This window comes from Varanus komodoensis, unplaced genomic scaffold, assembly GCF_004798865.1.
Source record: "Varanus komodoensis strain SLA01 unplaced genomic scaffold, ASM479886v1 scaffold210, whole genome shotgun sequence".
Classification (NCBI taxonomy): Eukaryota; Metazoa; Chordata; class Lepidosauria; order Squamata; family Varanidae; genus Varanus; species Varanus komodoensis.
This window is the reverse complement of record NW_025335590.1, coordinates 76,965-101,372: the sequence shown is the minus strand read 5'-3', so window position 1 is coordinate 101,372 and position 24,408 is coordinate 76,965. Positions and strand designations below refer to the sequence as shown.

At 51.6% G+C, this 24,408-nt stretch overlaps 2 protein-coding genes across 5 annotated transcripts in view; one reads left to right on the top strand and one right to left on the bottom strand.

The window, feature by feature from the left end:
* Window positions 1-57: 57 nt before the first annotated feature.
* Window positions 58-23,619, bottom strand: LOC123023878 (zinc finger protein 345-like). Of its 4 annotated transcripts, XR_006414833.1 has the most exons (8): window positions 23,531-23,619; window positions 21,953-22,059; window positions 20,905-21,404; window positions 20,221-20,347; window positions 19,871-19,974; window positions 19,572-19,689; window positions 16,599-19,001; window positions 15,191-16,348 (listed from the first exon to the last, which is right to left on the bottom strand). XR_006414833.1 is itself a non-coding variant. In XM_044431005.1 (7 exons), the coding sequence occupies exons 3-7, from the start codon at window positions 21,337-21,339 to the stop codon at window positions 16,720-16,722; spliced, it is 3,066 nt and encodes a 1,021-aa protein (XP_044286940.1). In that variant the 5' UTR covers window positions 21,340-21,404; window positions 21,953-22,059; window positions 23,531-23,619; the 3' UTR covers window positions 15,191-16,719. The 4 variants fall into 4 exon arrangements, 3 of the variants coding, with proteins under 3 accessions (XP_044286942.1, XP_044286940.1, XP_044286941.1); XM_044431005.1 differs by having other exon boundaries at window positions 15,191-19,001; XM_044431006.1 differs by having other exon boundaries at window positions 15,191-19,001; window positions 21,979-22,059.
* Window positions 23,548-24,408, top strand: part of LOC123023881 (gastrula zinc finger protein XlCGF26.1-like) — a 62,804-nt gene continuing 61,943 nt past the window's right edge. The window contains exon 1 of the mRNA XM_044431010.1: window positions 23,548-23,578. The gene's annotated coding sequence lies outside the window, so the exon portion shown is untranslated. The remainder of the gene's footprint in view (window positions 23,579-24,408) is intronic.

The following is a 24,408-nucleotide window of genomic DNA, read 5'->3' as shown; positions in this document are numbered from 1 at the left end:
TTGAAAGTAAAAGCATGTTGCTGAAAGAAGAAAGAGATGAAAAAAGGACTTTGGAGATAAGGAATAAATATTGTTTTTATTTTAAAGAAAGGCAAAGCTGAGTCATTTTCATGAAGAGAGGAAGCTCTTGTTTGGAGCCAGGGCAGGGGAGAATACCGGGGCCAATGGATCAGACCACAGTCCCCTTCGAAGAGTGATAATTAATAAGGAATGAAACGAAGCTCTTCAGCAAACCAGGCTCTTTCCTCATGCCCAGCACCTGTGCTCAGCACCACTCGCTTGGGAAGTGGAGGAAGAAGCTGAGGACATCCAGTCAAGAGGATCTGGAGGAGCCGGAGAAAAGCTGCCGCAAAGGAGACTTGCAGGCAGTGGGACCAAAGTCTACATGGAAGCAGCTGATCTTCCTCCCAACAGCCTCTTTCTGCCCCCTCTAAAGGGATGCTGGGAGGCCACCCAGAAGGCCGCAGGCTGCCCAGGGCTCCAGGCATGCTTGCCCCAGGCATCCTTGGGCCAGGCAGGCAGGAAGAGCCAATCCTGGCCCTCAGCACCAAACAGGGAAAAGGGGGCGGAAGACTCTTTTATCGGCACCTGGCATTGTCTCCCTCTTCACATATCACAGGAGAGCACCATACCCATCCCTGAGGGCCCACGAGGTGTTCAGCCCAAGACCAGCCAGGCACCTGGCAAGATGCTCGCTCCAGAAACAGTTCTAGCTACCACTCGGGTTCACCATCTGCCCTGCATTTTACATTTGGTCTTTGTTTACATCCTCTCCTGCATATCAAGGCTTGCTTGGCCCACTCCTGCTTTCTGAGTATTTACACTCTTTCTCCTGGATCTCAATCCTTCATTAAGAAAGCTTTTCCCCTGATTCTACCTGCTTTGTTTTGAGGTTCATGGTGAGGGTGAAGCTTCTCCCTTGCACACATTGGTTGGTGGAAATTCAAGGCCTTGAAACACTCCGGCTGACACACTTTTCCCACACTGAGCATCGAAAGGGCTTTCCTGCTGGGTGGATCCTGTGAAGGATTCTAAGGCTCATGCTTCGCCTGGAATCCTCTCCGCATTCTGATCACTCAAATGGCTTCTTCCCATGGGTTCTCCAATGCCACTTCAGCTTGCAGCTCTGAATGAAGCCTTTTCCACTCTATGAGCGTTTATATGGTTTCTCCCCTGTAGCAATCCTTTGATGAGATTTAACTGACCATGCTTGGTGTAGCTCTTTCCATACTCTTGAGCATTTACGTGGCTACTCTGCTGTGTGATTTTATAAGGTGCTTTAAGCCCTCTACTATTGCTAGAAGCATTTCTGCATTCAGAAGATATAGAGGGACCTTCCCTGGTGTGGATATTTCAACAGTCTTTAAGGCTCTCACTCTGACTGAATCTCCTTCCATATACCGAGCACAGAAAGGGCTTCGTGCAGATTCTTCTGTGTGGTTTATGATTTTCGGGGAAAGAGCAACGCTTGTCATATTGAGCTTTCAAAGGGCTTCTCTCCTCTGGGAATTCTGTTATGCGAGTGAAGCAGTGCGCTGTAGCCAAAGCTCATTCCACATACCAACATTCAGCAGGCTTGTCTTGGGAACTCTCTGATGCTGTTTTAGCCGAACGCAATCAACGACGCTCTCCCCACATTCACCGCAAGTGCAGAGCTTTTCCCGGTGTGGATATTTTCATGCATCTTAAGGTTCCTGCTCTGAAACTCTTTCCACATGCTGAGCGCTGATGGGGCTTCTCCCCATGTGGATTCTTTGAGGAGTTTTAAGGTTTGAACTTGTATTTTTGTATTTAGTGGTAATTTATTATGTTCTATTTTATTTCAATGTATCTTATTGTGTTGTAAGCCGGCCCGAGGCTTCGGCAAGGGGCGGCATAGAAATGTTATAACAACAATAATAACTTCGCCTGAAGGGCCTTTCACATTCTGAGCATTCAAATAGCTTCTCACCCGAGTGAGTCCTTCGATGCTGCTTAAGGAGTCTGCTCCAAAGGAAGTTCTTTCTACGCTCTGAGCACCTTTTAAAGTTTCTTCCTTGTGGATTTGTCCATGTACACTAAAGCTTACGCCATGTTTGAAACTCTTGCCACCCACAGAGCATTCACATGGTTTATTTCGAGTGAATTCTTCGGTAAGATTTAAGAACTGAAAACAGAACGAAGCTTTTTCCACACTCCAAAATTTATAAGGCTTCCCCCCCATGTGAAACTTTCAATGCAATTTAAGTAGTCTATTCTCCCTGAAACTCTGCCTACACTCGAAGCATTTTAGGGCCTTTCAATTGTATGGACAGTTTCATGTGTTTATGGCTGTTTCTATGCAGGAAATTCTTGCAACACACTGAGCACTGATTGGACTTCTCTCCTCTGTGTATTTGTAGAGGGCTTCTAAGGCAATTGCTTTCACACTCTACGCATTTATACGGCTTCTCCCGTCTGTGAATGCTTTGATGTGAGTTAACATACTCACTCCAAGAAAAGCTCCTTCCACTGTCTAAGCATTTATACAGTTCCTCCACAACCCCGCGTGCATTCTCTGATGCCCTTCAAGCATTCCACAATCAAGGAAGTTCTTCTCACATTCACAGGAGGTGTGCAACTTTCTCCTGTGTGGTTACTTTTTCATACATACAAGGATATATATTCTTATATAGATAATAAAAACCAGAAAAAAAGAAGCTTCAAAAGACAAGGTTACTAAGGGACCACATACTAAGATTGCTAATACAACTAGGTACCTGATATTGCACAAAGAAACAATAAAGACTTGTTCATCTAAACTTGTATCTACAGTTTTACCTGATTATACATACTTACAGGTAGCCAATTCAGACCATTAATTTCCCGAAGAAGTCTGATAGATATCTTAAAACCAAATTACAATGAAAGATAATTTCCCCTTTCTCTTTTTTCTCTCCCCTCCTCTCCAGTATGGATAGTTGGATGTGCCTCAAGTGTCCAGCCCTGACTGAACCTCTCCACACACTTAGCATTGTGGCTCCCTCCTCGGTGGATGCCGAGATGGTTTCGAAGGTTTGTGCTCTCACTGAAGACCTTTCCACATTTGAAGCATTTGGATGACTGCTCGCCTGTGTGAGTTCATTGATGCAACTTTAAGCACCTGCTTTTGCTGAAGCTCTTTCTGCACAATGAACCCGGAAAGGGTTCCACCCCTGAATGGGCCCTTCCCAGTGAGTCATGGTCTGTGTTCCAGGCCAAGCTCTTTCCACACTCAGAGCATTTATATTGCTTCTTTCCACTGTGAATTCTTTGGTGCGAGTTAAGGTCTCCTTTCTGAGCAAAGCCCTTTCCACATTCTGAGCATTTAAATGGCTTCTCACCTGTGTGATTCTGTTGATGCAACTTAGCAGACTGAGAAGTTCTTTCCACAATTACTTTTTATGCAGCTTCTCCTCCATGTGGGATCTTTGATGGAATTCAAGAGATGCTTTCCAACTGAAGCACTTTCCACACGCTGAGCATTTAAATGGCTTCTCTCCTGTGTGAATCCGTTGATGCACCTTAAGGTAAGAGTTTGAGCTGAAGCTCTTTCCACATTCTGAACATTCATTTGCTCTCTCCCCAGTGTGAATTGTGTGATGCATTTTAAGGTCCGCGCTTTGAGCAAAGGTCATGCCACACTCTAAGCATTTATAGGGCTTCTCCCCTGTGTGGATTCTGAGATGCATTTTAAGATATGCACTCCTAGAGAAGGCCTTTCCACACTCGGAGCATTTATGGGGCTTCTCCCCAGTGTGAATTCTTCGATGTGAGTTAAGGACTCCTTTCTGAGCAAAGCTCTTGCCACACTCTAAGCATTTATATGGCTTCTCCCCTGTGTGGATTCTTTGATGTGATTTAAGTTCTCCTTTCTGAACGAAGCGCTTTCCACACTCTAAGCATTTATGCGGCTTCTCTCCAGTGTGTATTCTATGATGGATTTGAAAGTTCGAACGTTCACCAAAGGACTTTCCACACTCAGAGCATTTATAGGGCTTCTCCCCTGTGTGAATTCTGAGATGGATTTTAAGAGATGTACTCAGAAAGAAGCTCTTTTCACACTCTGAGCATTTATATGGCTTCTCCCCAGTGTGAATTCTTTGATGTAAGTTAAGTTCTCCTTTCCGACAAAACCCCTTTCCACACTCTAAGCATTTATATGGTTTCTCCCCAGTATGTATCCTGTGATGGATTTTAAGAGTTGAATTATCAGTAAAGGCCTTTCCACACTCTGAGCATTTATATGGCTTCTCTCCAGTGTGAATTCTGAGATGTGTTTTAAAAGATGTTCTCTGAAAGAAGCCCTTTCCACACTCAGAGCATTTATATGGCTTCTCCTCTGTGTGAATTCTTTGATGCCGTTTAAGGCTTTTGCAATCACGGAAGTTCTTCCCACATTCAGGGCAAGGGTAGGGCTTCCCCCCTGTGTGGATACTCTGTTGTCCTTTAAGATGTGCATTTTGACGGAAGCTCTTTCCACACACTGAGCCTCCTGTGTGGATTTGGCGATGTATTTTGAGGTTCCAGCTTTGATTGAAGCTCCTTCCACAGTCTGAGCATTTAAATGGCTTCTCACCAGTGTGAATTGCTTGATGCAACTTAAGACGAGAGTGCGAAGTGAAGCTCGTTCCACACTCCGAGCATTTATGCAGATTGTCTCCTGTGTGGAATCTTTGGTGCGTTTTAAGAGATCTTTTCCAACTGAAGCCCTTCCCACACTCTGAGCATTTAAATGGCTTCTGCCCTGTGTGCATTCCATTTTCTATGTTAGAGTCTGGCCTATGACAGAATTCCTTTGTAGACTTCAAGCATCTGAAGATCTTCCTTTCTTTGTGACTTCCAGGTTGTTTAGAAATGTGGACCTGTTGCCTCCTTTTGTCGTTGGAGTGATCCCGCGGTCTTTCCCCATTGCAAATACTGCTTCTGCCTCCTTGAGAAGGTGCTTGTTCCATTGGAACATCACAGACTTCTGACTGTTCAAAAGAAATGGACTCATCCCGCCAGTTTTCTTTGCCTGCCATCTCCTGTCCTTGATGTGTACCGTTTCTATTGCTCCCCCTGCAATCCGCTGAAAGAATAGAAACAAAAATATTCCTCAATAGACAGAAGAAACCCAGTGGGTTGCTGATTTGATCAAGAAGATCAAAAATGCCTGGGGAGGAGGCATTGCCTTGGCGTGGGTGTGTTTTCTTGGAGACATCCCACAACTCATATCCCTATTGGCTGCCAATAGAGATCTCATGACCCCAATCTTGCTCTACTGAGCACCAGGGCAGGCTGCCAAATGAGAGTCAGGGGGTGTTTATCAATGGCACAGTGGGAACACAGAATTGGAGGGCGGGAGAGGGAAGGCACAGGCAGGAGGCCCAGGGGGAGAAGCAGGCCAAGAAGTGGGGTTGGGTGGGAGAGAAGGGAAGGAGGAGAGCCCCTCCCTTTACTTTGCACTGGGAGAGCTCCCGGATCTCAGGCCGGCTCCCTGGGCACAAAGCCCCGCAAGGCTTCAACTGCATGATCACGCTTTTCTCTCTGGACACCCTCCCTTGCGTTGAATTGGATCTGCACTACTGCTGATTGGTGGGAGGCTGGGGACTAATCACCAGCCAGGGGAGACTCTCAGGGTGCTCCTGCTGGCTTGTGCCACTCTTTTACCTGGACCTACTTTTGTGTTGGGTTTGCAAAATGTGTGGTGCCAGTTTTCCCACAAAAAGACGACCAAGCTGTCCGTAACAGGCTTCTGAAGCTGCCAGATTCTGCTCTCTTATGTCTCCATCAAGAATGCAGTGAACCTCCTTAAATCTTCCCCTGGATGGCTACACCAGAGAGGAGCTCAAATATATTCCCACAAATGCGTGATATATGGAAGGTGAGTCTGGAAATTCACCATCCAGGATCTATCACAGAGGGAAAGAAGCAGCCCCATCTGGAGGGGCCGCGTTCCTCACCCAGAGAAGCCAGGATCTCCTCCGTGACCTCCCGGTGCAGAGACCTCTGGCCGGTGTCCAGCAGGGCCCACTCGTCCTCCGAGAAATGCACGGCCACCTCCTCGAGGCTCATCACACCCTGGAAAGAGGAAGCCATTCATCACCGCAGTGCAGGGAGACAGCGGTGGGGAGGGGGCTGGAGGGTACCCTGCGGGATCCGGGGCGCCACAAGTGATTCCGGAAGCCTCCAATCCTCCTCCTGGGATGGAAGCAAAGGCAAAGGGGCAGATTCTGCCAGGGCTGGGAGAGGGAGAAAGATGTTCAGGCTGCTCCTACCTTTTCTGCATGCAGGGATGGGGTCTCCACTCCACCACAAACCGAAGGAAGCCTCGAAGGAACACCCAGCATCAGTTCATTCTCTGTGCAGGTCATTCCCTTTCCTAATGATGGGAAAGAGATGGCCAGAGACCGTGTTCTTCAAACAGATTTTCTCTTAGTTTATTTACTTGAGGCATTCCTATTTAGTCAATGACTCTCAGGACAATTAACCAAATATTACAAATTTAAAATACAACATACAGCCAGAAGAGATCTAATGAATTACACTGTAAAACCAATAAAAGTATCACAATGATAGTAATAATAAACCAGAGTATCAAATAAACCTTGCCCAAAAAGGGGATGTTGCCCGCAGGCCTAGAGTTGTGGACATCCCCCGTATCCAGGGAAGTCCTGCCTTCTTTGGAGGGCTGGGACAAGGCCCTCCTTCAAAGGGGCATTTCTAATCTCCTGGTTCCAGGCACTAAGCCCATTCTTGGCCTGGATAATCAGTCAGGAAGAGCAAGGATCAAGCAGGCAGGTGGTACAGCAAATATCTCCAAGTATCTCGTCCCCATCCAGGCTTGCAATAATTGGAACTCATCCAGTAAAAGAGAACCAGATGGCACATTGGCTACCTCTGTTTTATGCACTGCATCAAACGTGGAGTCCAATGCATGACAAAGCCTAGTTGCATGAACAGAATCAAGCTTTTGCAGAACAAAACTGCTTTTCCTATGTTTTGGAGTGGCTACTAGAGAAGAATTTCCTCCCACGGGGCTGATAAAGGCCTCAATCATCCTTACCCAGTGAGGTGGCTTCTCTGGCACCCTCCGGCACAATCCTGCTGAACTGCAGCTCCAGTGCAGGATCCAGCAGAGCCTTCCCTGCTGCAGGGAACTCTGCGGCTGATGTGCCCGATATTTGCTGAGCCTGGAATTGCAATGCAGATCGCAGGTGAGGAAGGGCTGAAGGGATCAGGAAAGGAGAATGTGGTGCTGCAAGTGTCAGGCAGAACTTCCCAGCAGGTTCAGATCTCCTACTAGGGGTATTCTGCCTTAAAACCCTGCAGCACCCCAGGCTGCGTCTTGATCAGGAGAGCCTGGAAGGATCCGTGCATCAGGCTAAGAGCTCAGCCTGGTACAAGCAAAGGGCCACAACAGCCTCCTGCAACCAATCAGCTGGAGAGAGATGGTTGCTTTCTTCCTGCCACTTCCATACTGAACCTCTCCTCCTCAGGAACAGAAAAACCCACAGAAGTGTCCGTGGATCCTCCACAGGGGGTCCGTCCCACATTCAGAATTGCTGTCCATGTTGAAACTGGGACATCTCCAACTAGGCAGAGAGGCAGGAAAAGGGCAGCCACCAGGGGGGAGATTGGAAATTTCAGTGCCCTGGAGTTATCAGGATGCGATACACTCACCTGCTCCACTGCTGGCTCAGGAGGCATCCTTCAGCCAGGACCACCGCCTGGGAACTGGTCTCTGCGCCACACTCCCTCCCCAGCCCCCCAGCTGAGGAGGAAGGATGGCCGAGAACCGTTGCAGCATCACTAGGTCCATGCACCAGGGCCAAAAGCTGGACCCTGGCAGCAGCAAAGGACTAGAACAGCCTCCTGAAATCCACCAGCAGAGGAAGAACCTCTCAGAGCATCCTTGATCTGCAGCTCCCAGTGTGTGTTTGGTGCATGGAAAGGCTTTTCCTGTCATACCAGAGGGATTCTGCTGGGGTTGAAAAGAATCCCCTCCTGTTCTGGAACAGAACAAATGAACCCTCAGAAAGGAATGTAGATCCTCCAAAGAGGGCCTGGCCCAAACATATATCAGGGAGGCATGGGAAATTGGGATACCCATTCCTTGGGAGACAGGCATCAAAAATCAAGCCACTAGGAGGGCGTTGTAAAGTCATACCCCCTTGGAGTTCTCGGGAGGAAAAGCACTCACCTGTTCTTCTTCCTGCTTCCCCTCCTCTGCCCGGCTCAGCAGGGCGCCTTCGGCCAGGGCCACTGCCTGGGCACTGGTCTCTGCTCCGCACTCCCTCACCCACCTCTCCAGCTGTGGGGGAAGGATGGCCAGGAACCGCTCCAGGGTCACATGGTCCAGCAGCTGAGCCTTTGTGTGGCTTTCTGGCTGCAGCCACAGATGGCAGAGGCGGTGGAGGCGGCTGCAAACCGCTCGGGGCCCCTCGGCCTCCAGGTAGCCCAACTGCCTGAAGCGCTGGCACGTTGCGTCTGAGCTGGGGCTGCTCCCACCCACGTCCTCCTCCACGCCTCTTTCCCAGAGCTCTGTGCTGCTTCCTTGTGGGATTTCATGGAAGTCATTTCCTGCCTCACAGCCAGCCAAGACCTGTTCTTCCATCTTCACTCCATTCTCCATTTCTGCTCTCAACATCTCCTTGCTCTGTTGCTGGGTCTTTGCTGAGAAAGACTGCAGGGAGGAAGGAAACCAGAGATACACCCGTGGCCAACCCCACCCAAGACCCCATTTCAACCATTGCCCCAAAAGCCCTGGCTCACAAGAAACAAGCATTTGGTTACCACTCACTTCGAGCATATGCACCACCTGCACCTCTGGTAGGTAAACACATCCTCGTTTACTCTGAGTGAGGAATTAAGAATGCCCACCTCCACGGCATCTGGCCACGGGACCCTCTCCAGCATGCTGGTCACAACATGGCCAGCCTCAGGGTTGAACTTGGGGGTGGTCCTGAAGGTCAGTGCCCACTTCCAGCTCTACTTTCCTATTCCTGTGGAAAACCCACACAGATGCTGCGTGTCCAACAGCCTCCTTCCACCCATGGTTGCCAAGTGGTGTACCCTAGCATACTGCCTCTGAGCATGTGGACTGCAAGGAGTCTCAAGGCCTACTAGCCATGCAAAGTCTTCTCTTTCCTGATTTACTCCCATCCCTGTTAAATGTGTCTGCAGTGTGGGCCACCATCCATGACTTCCTGTGGGAGAGAATTCCATAGGCTAACTATCCATTGGGATATGTGTCCAACAAGGGCTCAACAGTAGAAATGATCAGGGGCCTAGAGCAGTTCCCTGATGTGGAATGGGTCAGTTCAGATTAGAAAAAGATAAGTCAGGAAGACTGGATAGGGATGTTGAAAATAATGGATAGTATGGAGAAAGAAGGCAGGGAGACAATTTTCTTCCTCTTCCATAACACTCAAACCCCAAATAATCCCATGAAGCTGATCCGGGTGAGGTTTAGGACAGACAAAAGGAATTCCTTCTTGGAATAACATACAGCTGAAATCCAGAATTGGCTGTCAGCAAGTCCTGCTCGCCATCAATTTGGATGGCTTGAACTGGGGACTGAACAGAGTCATGAGGGAGGAGGCCATCGGTGGCTGCCTGCCCAGCCGGCTGAGTGCTGCCTCCTTGACCATGTTCACACACACCAGTTGCTGAGGAGCCTGGGCAGAAGGAGGTCTTGCACTGATTCTGCCTGAGGGATCCTTGGGGAAACTGCTTTGCCACCTTGAGTGTGGACTGCTAGACCTTAGATCTGTCTCGAGTCTCACACTCATCACTTTCTGGGATGACTCCTTTGGGCCCTGGATTAAAGGAAAGGGGAGAAAGGTCTCCCTCCCCATTTCTTTCTCCACCCCTAGAATCGTCTTGAATATCCCAATCCGGGCTCTCCTTCCTGCAACTCATCCGCCTTGTGGCGAACTTTCACAGAGGAATGCAAGGGCTGGGCCATTTGCTAAGTATTCTTGCAGCATGCAGAGGATCCCCAGGACCACCACCCCCCCCCCCCCCCCCCCCGAGCCTTGTCCTCTAGGCCCTTCACGGACCGTTTCCTGGCCTTGGGGAGGAGCAAGACAAGTGTCTTCTTCAGGGTCCGCCGGGTAGGGCCTGCCTCCTCCTCCTCCTCCTCCTCTCCGTAAAGTTGCCCCCCCCTCGCCCGCAGGAGACCTGATTCTGAACGCGCGTGTCCCTCCTCCCACGAAAGCGCCCGAGGCGTCGCCGCCTTCCTCGGAGGCCTTCCCCGCCTGCCAAGCGTCCTGGAGGCAGGCACAGGGCTCCCCACTGCTCTCCCCTCCCGGACCCACGTACCGTTTGCCAGCGAGCCCCCGGGCCAGGATTCCCGCGGGGGACCAAAGACGAGGGTCTCCCGCTGGGCCCGAGGCCGCCGCAAAGGCTGCTCCCCGCCTGGGACCCTTCGAGCTCGCGCCCGCCGGGACCTCGCCAGGGGTTCCCTCCACCCCACTCGCTGGAAGCCGCGCCTGCGCATTGCGCGGGAAGGTTGCTGGGAGCGCTGCCCGGTCGTCTTGGGAACCGAGGCGCTTTCCAGCCACTCTAGGAACGCGCCTCTCTCTCGCCTTAACCCTTCTCCTGCATCTCCGCGGAGACGCTGTGCCGCGCGTGCTGCAGCGGGGCCCTTCCCGGCCGCGGGCGGGGGCGGTGCCGGTGCCGGTGCCGGGAGGGGCGAGCTCTCCGCCCCGCTGCCCCGCCAGCTCCTGGGTACCGTCCCTGCGGGCGCACAGCCGGGCGCGGCGGAGAACTACGGGGCCGGTCCTGGCGCAGGCGGTGCGCCGCCGCGCTGCCAGAGGCCCCGCCTCGCGGGCGGGAGGCCCGTGGCCGCTCGGGGCAGAAGCAGCCCGGACACGCCGCGCGCGGCGGGGGAGCCTCGCAGGGCCTCCCGGGCTCCGCGCCCTGCATGCTCGCACAGGCCCGGCCCTGCGAGGCCCGGCGGGGCCTCTGCTGCTCCGCTGGCGCCCGGGCGGGGAGCCCCCTGCAGCCGCTCTCCGGCCCGCGCTGAGCGGGACTGTCAGGGCAAGGCGCTTTGCGGTGCGGCCCTTCAATGGGTCTCCCCTACATGTGACGCCCACAGAAGCACTGGCCTGTGGGGGCTGCCCTCCGTCCACCCCCCGCCCACTTTTTAAGCAAGGTCCCCTTACGATAATTCCACTGTGGGGCGGGAGTAAGTGCCCGATCTCCGGTGGTCAGACTGTGCGACTGGGGGCCAGGGCGATGGGGGTTCTGCTCCCCTCTCAGCCATGGGGCTCCCCGGGTGGCTGGGGGCCAGTCCCTCGCCCGTGTCCGACCTACCTCACAGGGCTGGTGTTGCGAGCACAAAATGGAGCTGTGCGATCCACCCTCGGTTCCTCACCGTTGGGAAGAATGCCGGCGGTAATGCACCCTCCCCACCTGACAGGCTTTTTCAGGAGTCAAGCTGGGGGGGTGTCAGCGCATAGGAATGCGTTTAGCGTGCATCGGAAGCGAAGGCACACAGCTGGATTCTCAGCTACCAGGTCTGCGCTTTAAGGGGTTCGCTTGAGCATATGAGTTTGTGTCCAAAAATCCAATGTTTACTGGGCCCGTTTGCCCCTTATTTGCCTTCAAGCTGCCGTGCTCCGCCTTCCATTTTACAGTCCTGGCAACAGGCGATCAAGCAAACCTTCTCCCCATCCCTGTGTCTAGTTACAAATGCGAAGGCAGAAAAAGGACAGATTAGCGGCATGCAGAGGGAGGACGAAATCAATCCATCGTCAAAAGTCCTCCATTTAGAAAGTGACAGATTCTGCATGAATAAAACATCTTTGAAAGCCCCCCCCCGCTCCCCTTTACAGTTGCACTTTACGAAGCTCAGTCCAGGTGCTTTTGGGACAGTTCTTACTAGATGGACAAATTCTGCACGCCTTGGGCAGTGCTGTGGCCCCCCTAGAGCCAGCCAAACGGGAAAGCCCTCAACAGAGTTCCCTTTTTGTTTACGAAAAAGATTCATCATCCATTGTCAGGCGAAGTTGAGAGTCCCAGTTTTAGAAGAGGTAGTTGTCTAGTTGGTCATTTCCACTGGCTAGTGAGATTTTAGCATCTAGAGGGAATTCAAAGAGCAGCCAGGCTCTTGCATCTTTGGTCCCCACCTTTTCTTGACTGCCTGTCATACTTGCAAGAGTTTAGAACAGGGGTCCTCAAACTTTTTGAACGGGGGGCCAGTGGAAAGGGAATGGCGGCGGGCACATGCCAATGAGGCGGGGGTGCCCACGGGCGCAGGCCAGTGAGGCGGTGGTGGGCACGCATGCGGCGAGGCAGAGGTGGGCACGCATGGCGAGGCGGTGGCTTGCTTGCTCGGAAATTATTTTCTCCGAGCAAGTCCAAAACGATCCCCAAGGGAGCAAGCCACCACCTTGCCGCACGCAGTGAGAAAGTGGTGGGCAGCAGGCGCGGGTGCAGGGAGTCCAAAACCTCTTGAGGCGGGCCAGATAAATGGGCACGGCGGGCTGGATCCAGCCCACAGGCCATAGTTTGAGGACCCATGGTTTTGAAGGATCCTTTGGGGAAGAAAGGTTTGGGGGCGCTTCTGGGACAGAGCAACATTTCTCAAATAATGACAGCTCCGACTGAAGCTCTTTCCACCCTATGAGCATTTATAGGATTTCTCCCCTGAATCAATTCTTTGATGTGCTTTAAGCTTTGAGCTATTAGGTCAGCTCTTTGCACACTCTAAATGTTTATATGGCTACTCTGCTATGTGTCTTTGATGAGTCTTAAGCCCCCTGTGGCCCTTCATGGATCACTACCTTGACGTGGCGAAGGGGCTTGTATAGCTCAATGAAGCTATGAGCTATGCCATGCAGGGACACCCAAGACGGACAGGTCATAGCAGAGAGCTCTGACAAAACATGATCCACTGTAGAAGGAAAGGGCAATCCACTCCAGTATCCTTGCCATGAAAACCCCATGGACAGTACCAAAAGGCAAAAAGATACGATTCCGGAAGATGAGCCCCTCAGTTCGGAAGGTGTCCAGTGTCCTTAAAGGACATTTTCAGCATTGTCAAAGCTGAAAGGACACTCAGTGGTGGATGTATCTGGTGGTGAAAGGAAAGTCCGATGCTGTAAAGAACATTACAGCATAGGGACCTGGAATGTAAGATCTATGAATCAAGGTAAACTGGACATGGTCAAACAAGAGGTGCTAAGACTGAACATCGACATCTTGGGAATCAGCAAAATAAAATGGACAGGAATGGGTGAATTTAATTCAGATGACCATCAGGTATACTACTGCGGGCAAGAATCCCTCAGAAGAAATGGAGTAGCCTTCATAGTCAATAAAAGAGTAGGAAAAGCAGTACTGGGATACAATCTCCAAAATGACAGAATGATCTCAGTTCGAATCCAAGGCAAACCATTCAACATCACAGTAGTCCAAGTCTATGCCCCAACCACTGGTGCTGAAGTTAACCGATTCTATGAGACCTACAGCACCTTCTAAAAATAACACCAAAAATGATGTCCTTATCATCATGGGGGATTGGAATGCTAAAGGAGGAAGCCAAAAGATAACTGGAATAACAGGCAAGTTTGACCTTGGACTACAAAATGAAGCAGGGCAAGGCTGGCAGAATTTTGTCAAGAGAATACGATGGTCATAGCTAACACTCTTTTCCAACAACCCAAGAGACGACTCTACACATGGACATCACCAGACGGTCAACACAGAAATCAGATTGGCTATGTGCTCTGCAGCCAAAAATGGAGAAGCTCTATACAGTCAGTAAAAACAAGACCAGGAGCTGACTGTGGCTCAGATCATGAGCTTCTCGTTGCAAAATTTAGGCTTAAATTGAAGAAAGTAGGGAAAAGCACTAGGCCACTCAGGTATGACCCAAATCATATCCCAAATGAAAATACAGTAGAGGTGACAAATAGATTTAAGGAATTAGATCTGATAGACAGAGTGCCTGAAGAACTATGGACGGAGGTTCACAACATTGTACAAGAGGTTGCATCTAAAATCATCCCAAAGAAAAAGAATTGCAAGAGAGCAAAATGGCTGTCTGAGGAAGCTTTACAAATAGCTGAGGAAAGAAGGGAAGCGAAAGGCAAGGGAGAAAGAGAAGGATACACCCAGCTGAATGCAGAATTCCAGAGAATAGCTAGAAGAAATAAAAATGCCTTCTTAAATGAACAGTGCAAAGAAACAGAAGAAAACAATAGAATAGGACGAGAGATCTCTTCAAGAAAGTTGGAGGGAATGTTTCATGCAAAGATGGGCATGATAAAGGACCAAAATGGCAGGGACCTAACAGAGGCAGAAGAGACTAAGAAGAGGTGGCAAGATTACACAGAAGAACTATACAAGAAAGAGCTTAATGTCCCCGATAATCACAATGGGGTTGTCACTGACCTTGAGCCAGACATCCTGGAATGTGAAGTCAAATGGGCCTTAGGAAGTCTGAGCAACAACAAAGCTAGTGGAGGAGACAGTATTCCAGCTGAGCTATTCAAAATCTTAAAAGACGATGCAGTAAAAGTGCTACAATCAATATTGTTCTGCCCAAGATCCCCCTGGGGCTGGTGTCAGACAGAAATTGAACCTGAGCCTGTTTTCTGCATCCTCTCGCACTCGTTGCAGAAGAGCCCCATAAACAAGCTGCAAAGAAGTCTTGGGGGACCCTGTTCAGTGGGGTGAAGAGTGGAGGGATCCACGCAGGGGCCGCAAATCCCACACATCCCCTGGGCTCTGCCCCCAGGATCCCGGCTCTCTCTGCCACAGCCCCGGATACGAGTCCCTGGCTGGCTGGCCGGCCCACCATTCAGAGGACACTTTCCCGGAATTGAGCCCCAACCCTGCACAAGCCTCTTTCCTGCCATGTGCAGTTGGACCTTGTGTGGAAGGAGGTGGCCAGCAGTGCAGTCTTCATCCTGCGCTTCCTCTTGGACAGCTCAGCTCACTTGGAATCACATTTCGCAATGCCTCTTGCAACCACAAATTGCCTGGACAGCATGAGCAACATCTGGGGCCGGCCTCTGAGTGCCGCCTTCAAGGGAGTCTCCGTCCGTGGGGAGAAGGGGTTTCTCCAGGCATGCTCACAACTGCCACGCGATGCACAGGAAATGAGGGGGACCACTCTCCTTCCCACGTCTGGGATCGTCCCCCTCCTCCTTGCCTCGTCCACATTCACCACAGGGCAGAGACAGAGATGAGCCAGTCAATAGTGTAACATTTAATGAGAAACTTTTGGAACAGAATCGAGAATAGGAACAAACGCAGTGCTCCGAGAATTCAAGAAAGACCCCCAGTCTAGTGACAGTCTCCAATCTAGAGGGACGCTGGCTCATGGAGGGGCCCTCATCAGCTCTGTGCACTCCCAAATCAATCCCCCAGGCACCCAGCAGGGGCTGAAATATGATGGGAAGACACTTTGCTCATTACCAATGACCAGGAACGTGTCCAGGGCAAGAGCAGTGAGACAACGGGTGAGGTGGCAACGCTCCTGTGCTCCCACTCAAGTTCAGCATTTCCACCACTGGTTGCCCTCTGTCACTTCAGGGATTCTCTGGATTCCGTTGCATGTCTGCTCTTTATTGAGAATATATGCCTGGTTCGATGGAACCGTATCCCCCACTACTGAATTTCTCCCCTCTATAGATTCTCTGATGTGCTTTACAGCTTCAACTTGGATTGAAATCATTTCTACTGTCTAAACATTTCTAAGGTTCCTCCCCTTGTGGAAACTTAGATGGCATTTGACGTTCACAGTGAAGGTGAAGCGTTTTCCACAGTGGAAGCATATCAAAGGCCTTCGGTTTGCACAAATATTTTCATCACTGAAGCCCTTTCCACATTCTCCCCCACCTGCCACCACCTTTTTAAATACACAAGGAAAAAAACCTTCATCGCAGACTCCCACCTGCCTGGATTCTTTGATGATGTTTAAGTTTTTCACAACCAAGGAAGCTCCTTCCACATTCAGAGCAAGTGTAGGGCTTCCTCCCTTTGTGGACATTCCGATGTACCTTAAGGTTTACATTTTGATGGAAACCCTTTCCACACGCTGAGCTCTGGAAGGGCTTTTCTTCTCTGTGAATTATCTCATGTTGGTTAAGTCCCGCCTTCCAAGCAAAGTTCTTTCCACATTCTGAGCATTTAGATGTCTCCTCCCGTGTCCAAGTTCTTTTATGCAACCTTTGCCGAGAGGGCCAAGTGAAGCTCTTTCCACACACTGAGCCCAGAAAGGACTTCTCTCCTGTGTCAATTACTTTATGAGAGTTTAGGTGTGATTTCTGAGCAAGCTTCTTCACCTTCTGAGCATTTATAAGGTTTCGCCCATGTGAATTCTTTTGAGTCTTCTGCAATTACAAAAGATCTTTATGTGAGTTAAGGTATAAGTTAATTCCATAACAGAAGATCCATTTTTTTTTCAAATTGATCCACTGTATGCTGCATTGATAGTTGAGAATTTAGAATTGTCAGTTCTGTCATTAGCAGAACTTTTCATGCTATATATTACCTAATATACATGAACCCTGAAAGACTGTAGAATCTGTTTTACAGGTGGAGGGAAAGGAATACTGACACTGCTAAATGTTTCTACCTTAATTTTCAAAAAAGGATACCTTGAAAAAACAATGTCATCTAAAGAGAACTGAAGGTGCAGCTCTTCCACCCTACACATGTACACATTCTCCAATGTGTGCAAGTTTTGCTGAAAATACACGTTTTCACTATCTTGAAAACTCATTCTGCATTCTGAACATCTACACAGCTCAGCCCAGAATGAATTTTTTTATGACTGTTAAGGCTGCGGCTTCGAGTGAAGCTCTTTCCACACTCAGAGCACTTGTAGGGTTTCTCCCCTGTGTGTACACTTTGATGATATTTAAGGACTGAACTCTGACGGAAGCGTTTTCCACACTCCGTGCATACATGAGGCTTCTCCTCTGTGTGGGTTCTTTCGTGCTGTTTAAGAGACCTGTCACTACAAAAACTCTTTCCGCAGCTGACACACTGGTAGGGTCTCTCCCCCGTGTGCATATTGTGATGTCCTTTAAGGTACATGTTCCGACTGAAACTCTTTCCACATTCTAAGCATTTATACGGCTTCTCCCCTGTGTGGATTCTTTGATGCCATTTAAGTTTTCCACAATCAAGGAAGCTCTTCCCACATTCAGAGCAAGTGTAGGGCTTCTCCCCTGTGTGGATTTTCTGATGTAGCTTAAGAAGTGTGTTTCGGCCAAAACCCTTTCCACACACCGAGCACTGAAAGGGCTTCTGCCCTGTGTGGATAGTCTCATGATGCTTCAAAAGTCTCTTTTGAATGAACCGCTTTCCACACACTGAGCATTGAAAGGGCTTCTCCCCCGTGTGGATTCTTTGATGCATCTTAAAAGAAAAATGCGTACTGAAGCTTTTTCCACACACTGTGCATTTAAATGGCTTCTCCCCTGTGTGGATTCTTTTATGGATCTTTACAGCAGAGGGCTGAGTGAATTGCTTTCCACACTCTGAGCATTTATATGGCTTCTCCCCTGTGTGAATTACTTGATGAAAGTTAAGGGATGATTTGTTTGAAAAGTCCTTTCCGCATTCTGAACATTTATATGGCTTCTCCCCTGTGTGTGTCCTTAGATGCACCTTAAGGTAAGAGGGCCCAAGGAAGCTCTTTCCACACTCAAGACATTTATGTGGATTCTCCCTGGTGTGAATTCTTTGATGCTGTTTAAGCATTCTGCAATCACGGAAGCTCTTTCCACACCCAGAGCATGTGTACGGCTTCTCCCCTGTGTGGATGCTCTCATGTAGCTTAAGACTTGCATTCCGAGCGAAGCCCTTTCCACACACTGAGCACACAAAGGGCTTCTCTCCTGTGTGAGTTACTTTATGTGAACTAAGGTGTGATTTCTCAGCAAAGCTCCTTCCACATTCTGAGCATTTATATGGCTTCTCTCCAGTGTGTGTTCTTTGATGCCGATTAAGCCCTTTGCAATCACGGAAGCTCTTCCCACATTCAGAGCAAGTGTAGGACTTCCTCAATGTGTGGATATTTTGATGTATCTCAAGTTGTGTGTTTTGATGGAAACCCCTTCCACACAGTGAGCACTGGAACGGCTTCTCTCCTCTGTGAATTAGCTTATGTTTGTTAAGATAGGCTTTCCCAGCAAAGTTCTCTCCACACACTGAGCACTGAAAGGGCTTCTCCCCTATGTGGATTGTTTTATGCAAATTGAGGTGCAATCGACGATCAAAGCTCTCTCCACAGTCTGAGCATTTATATGGCTTCTCCCCTGTGTGCGCCGTTTGATGCACCTTAAGCTGATACGGCCAAGTGAAGCTCTTTCCACACTCTATGCATTTATGTGGATTCTCCCCGGCATGAATTCTTTGATGCTGTTTCAACTTTTCGCAATCAAGGAAGCTCTTCCCACACTCAGAGCAGGCCTTCCTCCCGAGGTGGGTGTTCTGATGGGCCTTACAGTGTGCCTTCTGATTGAATCCCTTTCCACACACTGAGCACTGGAAGGGCTTCTCTTCTCTGTGAATTACCTTATGTTTGTTAAGCCCTGAGATGCGAGCGAAGCTCTTTCCACATTCTGAGCATTTATACGGCTTCTCCCCCGTGTGAGTCCTCTGATGCCGCTTAAGATCAGAGGGCCAAGTGAAGCGCTTTCCACACTCTAAGCATTCATAACGCTTTTCCTCCGTGTGAATTCTTTTGTCTATATTAAATTCTAACCAGCAACTGAATTCCTCTGCATACTTGGAGCTCCTGAAAATCTTCTCCTCCTTGTTAATCTCTTGTTTGGAAACAGGGATCGGACGCCTCCTCATGTCCTTGGAGCATTCCCACTGTCTCTCCCCATTGCAAATACTGCTTCTGCCTCCTTCAGAAAGTACTTCTGCCATTGGAACATCACAGACTTCTGACCATTCAAAAGAAATGGACTCATCTTTCCAGTTTACTTTCTGTGTAGTTTCCTGTCTTTGGTGCACACCGTTTCTATTGCTCCCCCTGCAATCCGCTGAAAGAAGAAAAAGGAAAATATTCCTCAATGCGCAGAAAAAACCCAGTGGGTTGCTGATTACAGTAATGGGGTGATACTAATAGGGGAGGAGGCACGCCCTTGTGCATGGGTTTGTCTCCTCAGGGGTATCCCACATGGTGCCCAACGGTAAAGGAAGACAATAAAAATCTGTAAATCACAAGAAGCCAGAATTGACAGCGAGACCTGCCGTTTTGTACTGGCTGGTGAGTAACCCAGGAATGTGAAAATGGGCACTCAATTCTGATGGGCCTTCTGGATGGCTCGGCATCTTTTGAAGCCACCAGCCAGGCTAGACTCTTGCTGGCTTCGTCACTGTTTCGCATGGTTCTATGCCTGAGATGAATTTTGTGTTTGGTTGTGCTGCCTTGTGTCTCAGAAGAAAAGGAATAGCCAGCCTAAATATTAACCTGGATGGGTGTACCAGAGCCGACCTCAAGGACACCCACACAAATGCCTGTACATAGAAGCCATGCCAGGAATTTCACCATCCAAGATCTATCACGGAGGGAAAGAAGCAGCCCCATCTGGAGGGGCCGCGTTCCTCACCCAGAGAAGCCAGGATCTCCTCCGTGACCTCCCGGTGCAGAGCCCTCTGGCCAGCATCTAGCAGGGCCCACTCGTCCTCCGAGAAATGCACGGCCACCTCCTCGAGGCTCGTCACACCCTGGGAAAGAGGAAGGCGTTCATCACAGCCATGCAGGGAGACAGTGGTGGGGAGGGGACTGGAAGTTCCCCTGCGGGTGATTCCTGAAGCCTCTGATCCTCCTCCTGGGATGGAAGCAAAGGAAAAGGGGCTGATTCTGCCAGGGCCCAGGGAGGGAAAAAGGTGCTCAAGCCGCTCCCACCTTTTCTGCATGCAGGGATGGTGTCTCCGCTCCACCACAAACCGAAGGCGACCTCGAAGGAATGCTCAGCATCACTCCATCCTCTGTGCAGGTTGTTCCTTGTCCTGAGCACAGGAAAGAGATTGGAGAAGAAATTGTGTTCTTGGAGAACATTTGGTCATTTAGTTTCTTGTGTGGAATCGGTATTTGTTCAAATTGTGAAATAAACTGTTTGTCAATTTTTTAGAGTAGCTTCTTGAGAAGAGTTTCCTTCTAACCCAAAGGAAGTTCAAGAGAAGCTTAAAGCAGCTCAGGCACTTTGGGCACACAAGAGATGGGGACGAGGCTGCAGTGGGCCCACTCACCCTTACCTGGTGACAGGCGTGCCCTGTCCACCTCCTGCTCGATCCCCCTTGACAGGCACCCCAGTGTGGGATTCGATGGAGCCTTCCCTGCTGCGAGGAACTCAGTGGTTGCTTCTTCCTTCATTCGCTGAACCTGGAACAGCATTGCGGATCCCAAATAAGGCAGGTTGAAGGGATCAGGAAAGGAGACTGTGGTGCTGCAAGAGCCCGGCAGAACTTCCCAGCGGGCGCATAGTCCAGGCCTGCCCTCAAGGTGCTCTGCCATCCAAGCCCTGCAGAAGCCCAGGCTGAGTGGACCTGAGGTGAGAAGGGAAGGATCCCTGTGCTGGACTTGATGGCTCAGCCCCAGCAGAGGGAAAGGCCGAAAAGAGCAGGGAGGGAGCAGCTCTCAGATGGTAAATGATCCTCAGCAAGTCCCCGTGTTCATTTGGTGCTTTGCAAGGCTGTTTCTGTCCTACCAGGAGGATTCTGTTGCTGCGTGAAAAGGACCCCCTCCTCTTTCGCAGCAAAACGCATGAACCCAAGACTGGATTCTCTAAAGAGGGCCTGCCCCACACATTCAGAATTCTTGCCTGGTGTTGTATGGGGCAGGGAAACAAGGAGAACTGAGGCACCCTTGAGAGACAAGCATCGACACTGCTCCACTGGGTGCTACTTTAAGTCTCAGTGCAGTGAGGGAAAAGCGCTCACCTGCTGCTCGTCCTGCTTCCCCTCCTCTGCCTGGCTCAGCAGGGCGCCTTCGGCCAGGGCCACCGCCTGGGCACTGGTCTCCGCTCCGCACTCCCTCACCCAGCTCTCCAGCCGTGGGGGAAGGATGGCCAGGAACCGCTCCAGGGTCACATGGTCCAGCAGCTGAGCCTTCGTGTGGCTTTCTGGCCGCAGCCACAGACGGCAGAGATGGTGCAGGCGGCTGCAAACCGCTCGGGGCCCCTCGGCCTCCAGGTAGAGGCCCGACTGCCTGAAGGGCTGGCGAGCCGCATCTGAGCTGGGGCTGCTCCCTCCCATGTCCTCCTCCAAGCCTCTTTCCCAGAGCTCTATGCTGCTCCCTGGCAGAATTCCATGGGAACCATTGCTTGCCTCAGAACCAGCCAGGTCCTGTTCTTCCATTTTCACTCTGTTCTCCATTGCTCCTCTCAGCAGGACATGAAGGTCCTCCCTACCGTGTGGCCGGTTCTTTGTTGAGAGAAAGACTGCAGGGAGGAAGGAAAACAGAGATGCACCTGTGGCCAACCCCACCCAAGACCCTTTTCAACCATTGCCCCAAAAGCCCTGACTCACAAGAAACAGGCATTTGGTTGTTCACTCACTTTGAGCATATGTACCACCTGCGCCTCTGGTAGGTAAACACATCCTCGTTTGCTCTGAGTGAGGAATTAAGAACGCCCACCTTGGATCAGACCACGGGACCCTCTCCAGCATGCGGCTCACTCCATGGCCAGCCCCCAGGGTCGAACTTGGGGGTGGTGCTGAGGGTCAGGGGTCCCTTCTGGCTCAACTCCTCTAGGCCCGTGGGAAACCCACATGGATCCCGAATGTCCAACAGCCTCCTTCCACACATGGTGCCCACCAAGTGGTGCAGCCCAGTGTACTGCCTCTGAGCATGTGGCCAGCTAGGACCACAAGGCCTCATAGCCACGCTTAGCCTCCTCTTCCCTGACTTCCTCCCATCCCTGTTGAAGGTGTCTGTCTTGTGGGCCACCACTCACTGCCTCCTGTGGCAGGGAATTCCACAGGCTACCTATGCACTGGAAGAGGTGTCCTTACGTCCTCCAGAGTTCAGCAACAGAAATGATCAGGGAACTGGAGCAGGTCCTCCACGAGGAACGGCCACCACTCCTGGAAATCCTGTGTTTGGAAAAAGGTGAGTAAGGAAAACCTGGATAGAGGTGTTTAAGTATTGCATGATTTGGAGAAACTAGAGATGAAGACATTCTTCTGCCTCTCCAAGGTGCATCAACCCCAGGTTATTCATTGGAGGGAGATTCTAGAAGTACTTCTTGGCACAACATACAGCCAAACTCCGGAATTCACTGCCACTGGAAGTCCTGCTGGCCACCAATCTGGATGGCTTGAACAGGGGACTGGACAAAGGCAGGAGGCCATCCGTGGCTACTGTCTTTGCAGCCCATATTCCACTCCTTCACCCAAGGGAGCATGCCTGCACACACCAGTTGCTTAGGAGCATGTCGAGGAAGAGGTCTTCTGCTCATCCTGCTTGAGGGATCCTTGGGGAAGCTGGTTTGCCTCCATGTGCGTGGAGTGCTGGGCCCCAGATTTGTCCCAGGTCTCCCATGCCTTGCCTCCTCGTCCTCCATGTCCTGCTCCCCAAGTGGGAACAAGATGAGGGTCTACTGCAGTCCACCTCCAGGACCAGTGGTCTTGGGATCACATGATATTGGTAGGACCTGCACCCTCCCTCTCTGTATAGCTTCTCACCCCCACGGCAACTTTGCTGTGCCTGCTTTCCAGGGACTCTCATGCACTTCCACCCACCTGGTCCCTGATGGAAGCAGTGCGTGGAACTTCATTTATTAAAAACCGAAAAACATCCAAACTGGGAGGGAAGGCCTGGATTCCCTTCACTACTGACCTTCTGCAAGTGTATGGGGCAACATGACATGGCATACAACAAAGATCTCCAGCAGAATTATTATGCGGGCTTTCTAAGACAAGACCTAAGTGAGCACCTGCTTGGCCAGAGGGTTTCATTATGTAATGGCTGAGTGGGAATTTTCTGTGATTGTTGGTTTCTTGTATCTGTTTGATTAGGAAAAGAGGAATATGCGGTGTTCAGGTATGCCTCTCATTTGAGATCAGTGTCTCTGGGAAGAGGAAGGAAGATATCAGACAGTGGGAGCAGAATTTTCTGTGCAAACGTCTTCAATGGTTTTTGGCTGGGAATAAGATTTGATCCTCTTTCCAGAGTGGAGCAAACCCAGGGCCCCCGCCAAGGGGCGCACAGGAGCACGCTGCCTCCCTCGCCGCGGGAAGCGAAGCGCCAGCCGGACCGGCAGCCACGGGCCCCCCGCTTCCCCGCCTGCTCCAGCCCCGGGGCCAGCCGCCCGCCGCTTCCTTGGCGGGAATCCCGCCGGCTTCGAGGCACCGGGAGGAGAAGCGCTGCCCCGCGTCCCCCACCCCCGGCTCGGGCTCTGCCCTCCCCCCGGCTTCGCCCGGGCCGGTTCCCCGCGGGGGCCGCTCGGGGGGCGCCCTGCAGGCCTCCCGGGGCAGCCGCCTGGGGTCGCGGGACAGGGAGTGGCCTCCCCCCGTCTCCCCACTGGAGCGGGACCCCCACGGCCTCCCCTCCGGCCCCACGTACCGAGTTCCTGCTCCCCGGCCGGGATGCCCGTGGGGGGCGAAGGGGAGGGTCCCCCGCAGGGGCCTTTCGCGCGCGCGCCTTCCCGGGACCCCGCCAGGGGCACCGCCTCCCCTCTGATGGGAGCCGCGCCTGCGCATTGCGAGCGAGGGTTGCTGGGAGCGCCACCCGGTCGTCTTGGGAACCGGGGCACTCTGCAGCCCCTCTAGGAACGCGCCTCTCCCTCGCCTTAACCCTTCCCTCGCATCTCCAGCGGAGGGCGCTGCGGGAAAGGGGCAGCGCGTTTCCTTCTCGGCCGCGGGGTGGGGGCAGAGCTCGGCGCGGAGCGAGTTCTCTGCCCCGCTGTGCCGCCAGCACTCGGGCGCCGTCCCTTCCCCATCATGCACATGCCCGATTGCCATGGCAGGAAATCCTGGAGCTCTGGATGGGGACCAGAGACATCCCGCCGGCAGTGTGCCGCGCGATGTGTGCCGTTCTCCACATAAGCTGATCCCACCCGCTTCAGCTTCACTGGCGGTGCACCGACAGCCCGGCAAGTCTGGCCCAGAAATGCCGGGGGAGCTTGTTCCGCGCAGCAGCAAGCAACTTCGGAGCCCTGCGGGGCAATCCTGGCCGGCGGCCTCACGCGCAGGGCTCCCTCCGTGATGGGTGGCGGACGCTGCAGCTGCAGCTGAGCTTCCCTTAGCGTGGTCTGGCGCAGCGCCCAGCGTCCTGGAGGGATCTGTCCCCTGGACCCCCTTCCCTCCCCCTTCCTCCCACTCTGTCGCTTTGGAAAGGTCTCCTCTCTCCCTCAGGTGAGAGTGCGCTGGCGATTCTCCTTGGCAGTCTTCCTGCCCGCAGGATGGCCCCCCGCTCCCCGTCTCCGATGCTGGCAGAACATG

Bases quoted from the DNA above. Each gene is read 5' to 3' on its own strand.
- LOC123023878 (XM_044431005.1), bottom strand. From the start codon at position 21,339: ATGGAGAACAGAGTGAAAATGGAAGAACAGGACCTGGCTGGTTCTGAG. The intron at 20,348-20,904 runs GTGAGCGCTTTT...ATGCTGTTCCAG, and splicing joins GGAAGCAGGACGAGCAGCAG to GTTCAGCGAATGAAGGAAGA. The intron at 19,002-19,571 runs GTGAGGAACGCG...TTCTTCTTTCAG, and splicing joins GGAGATCCTGGCTTCTCTGG to CGGATTGCAGGGGGAGCAAT.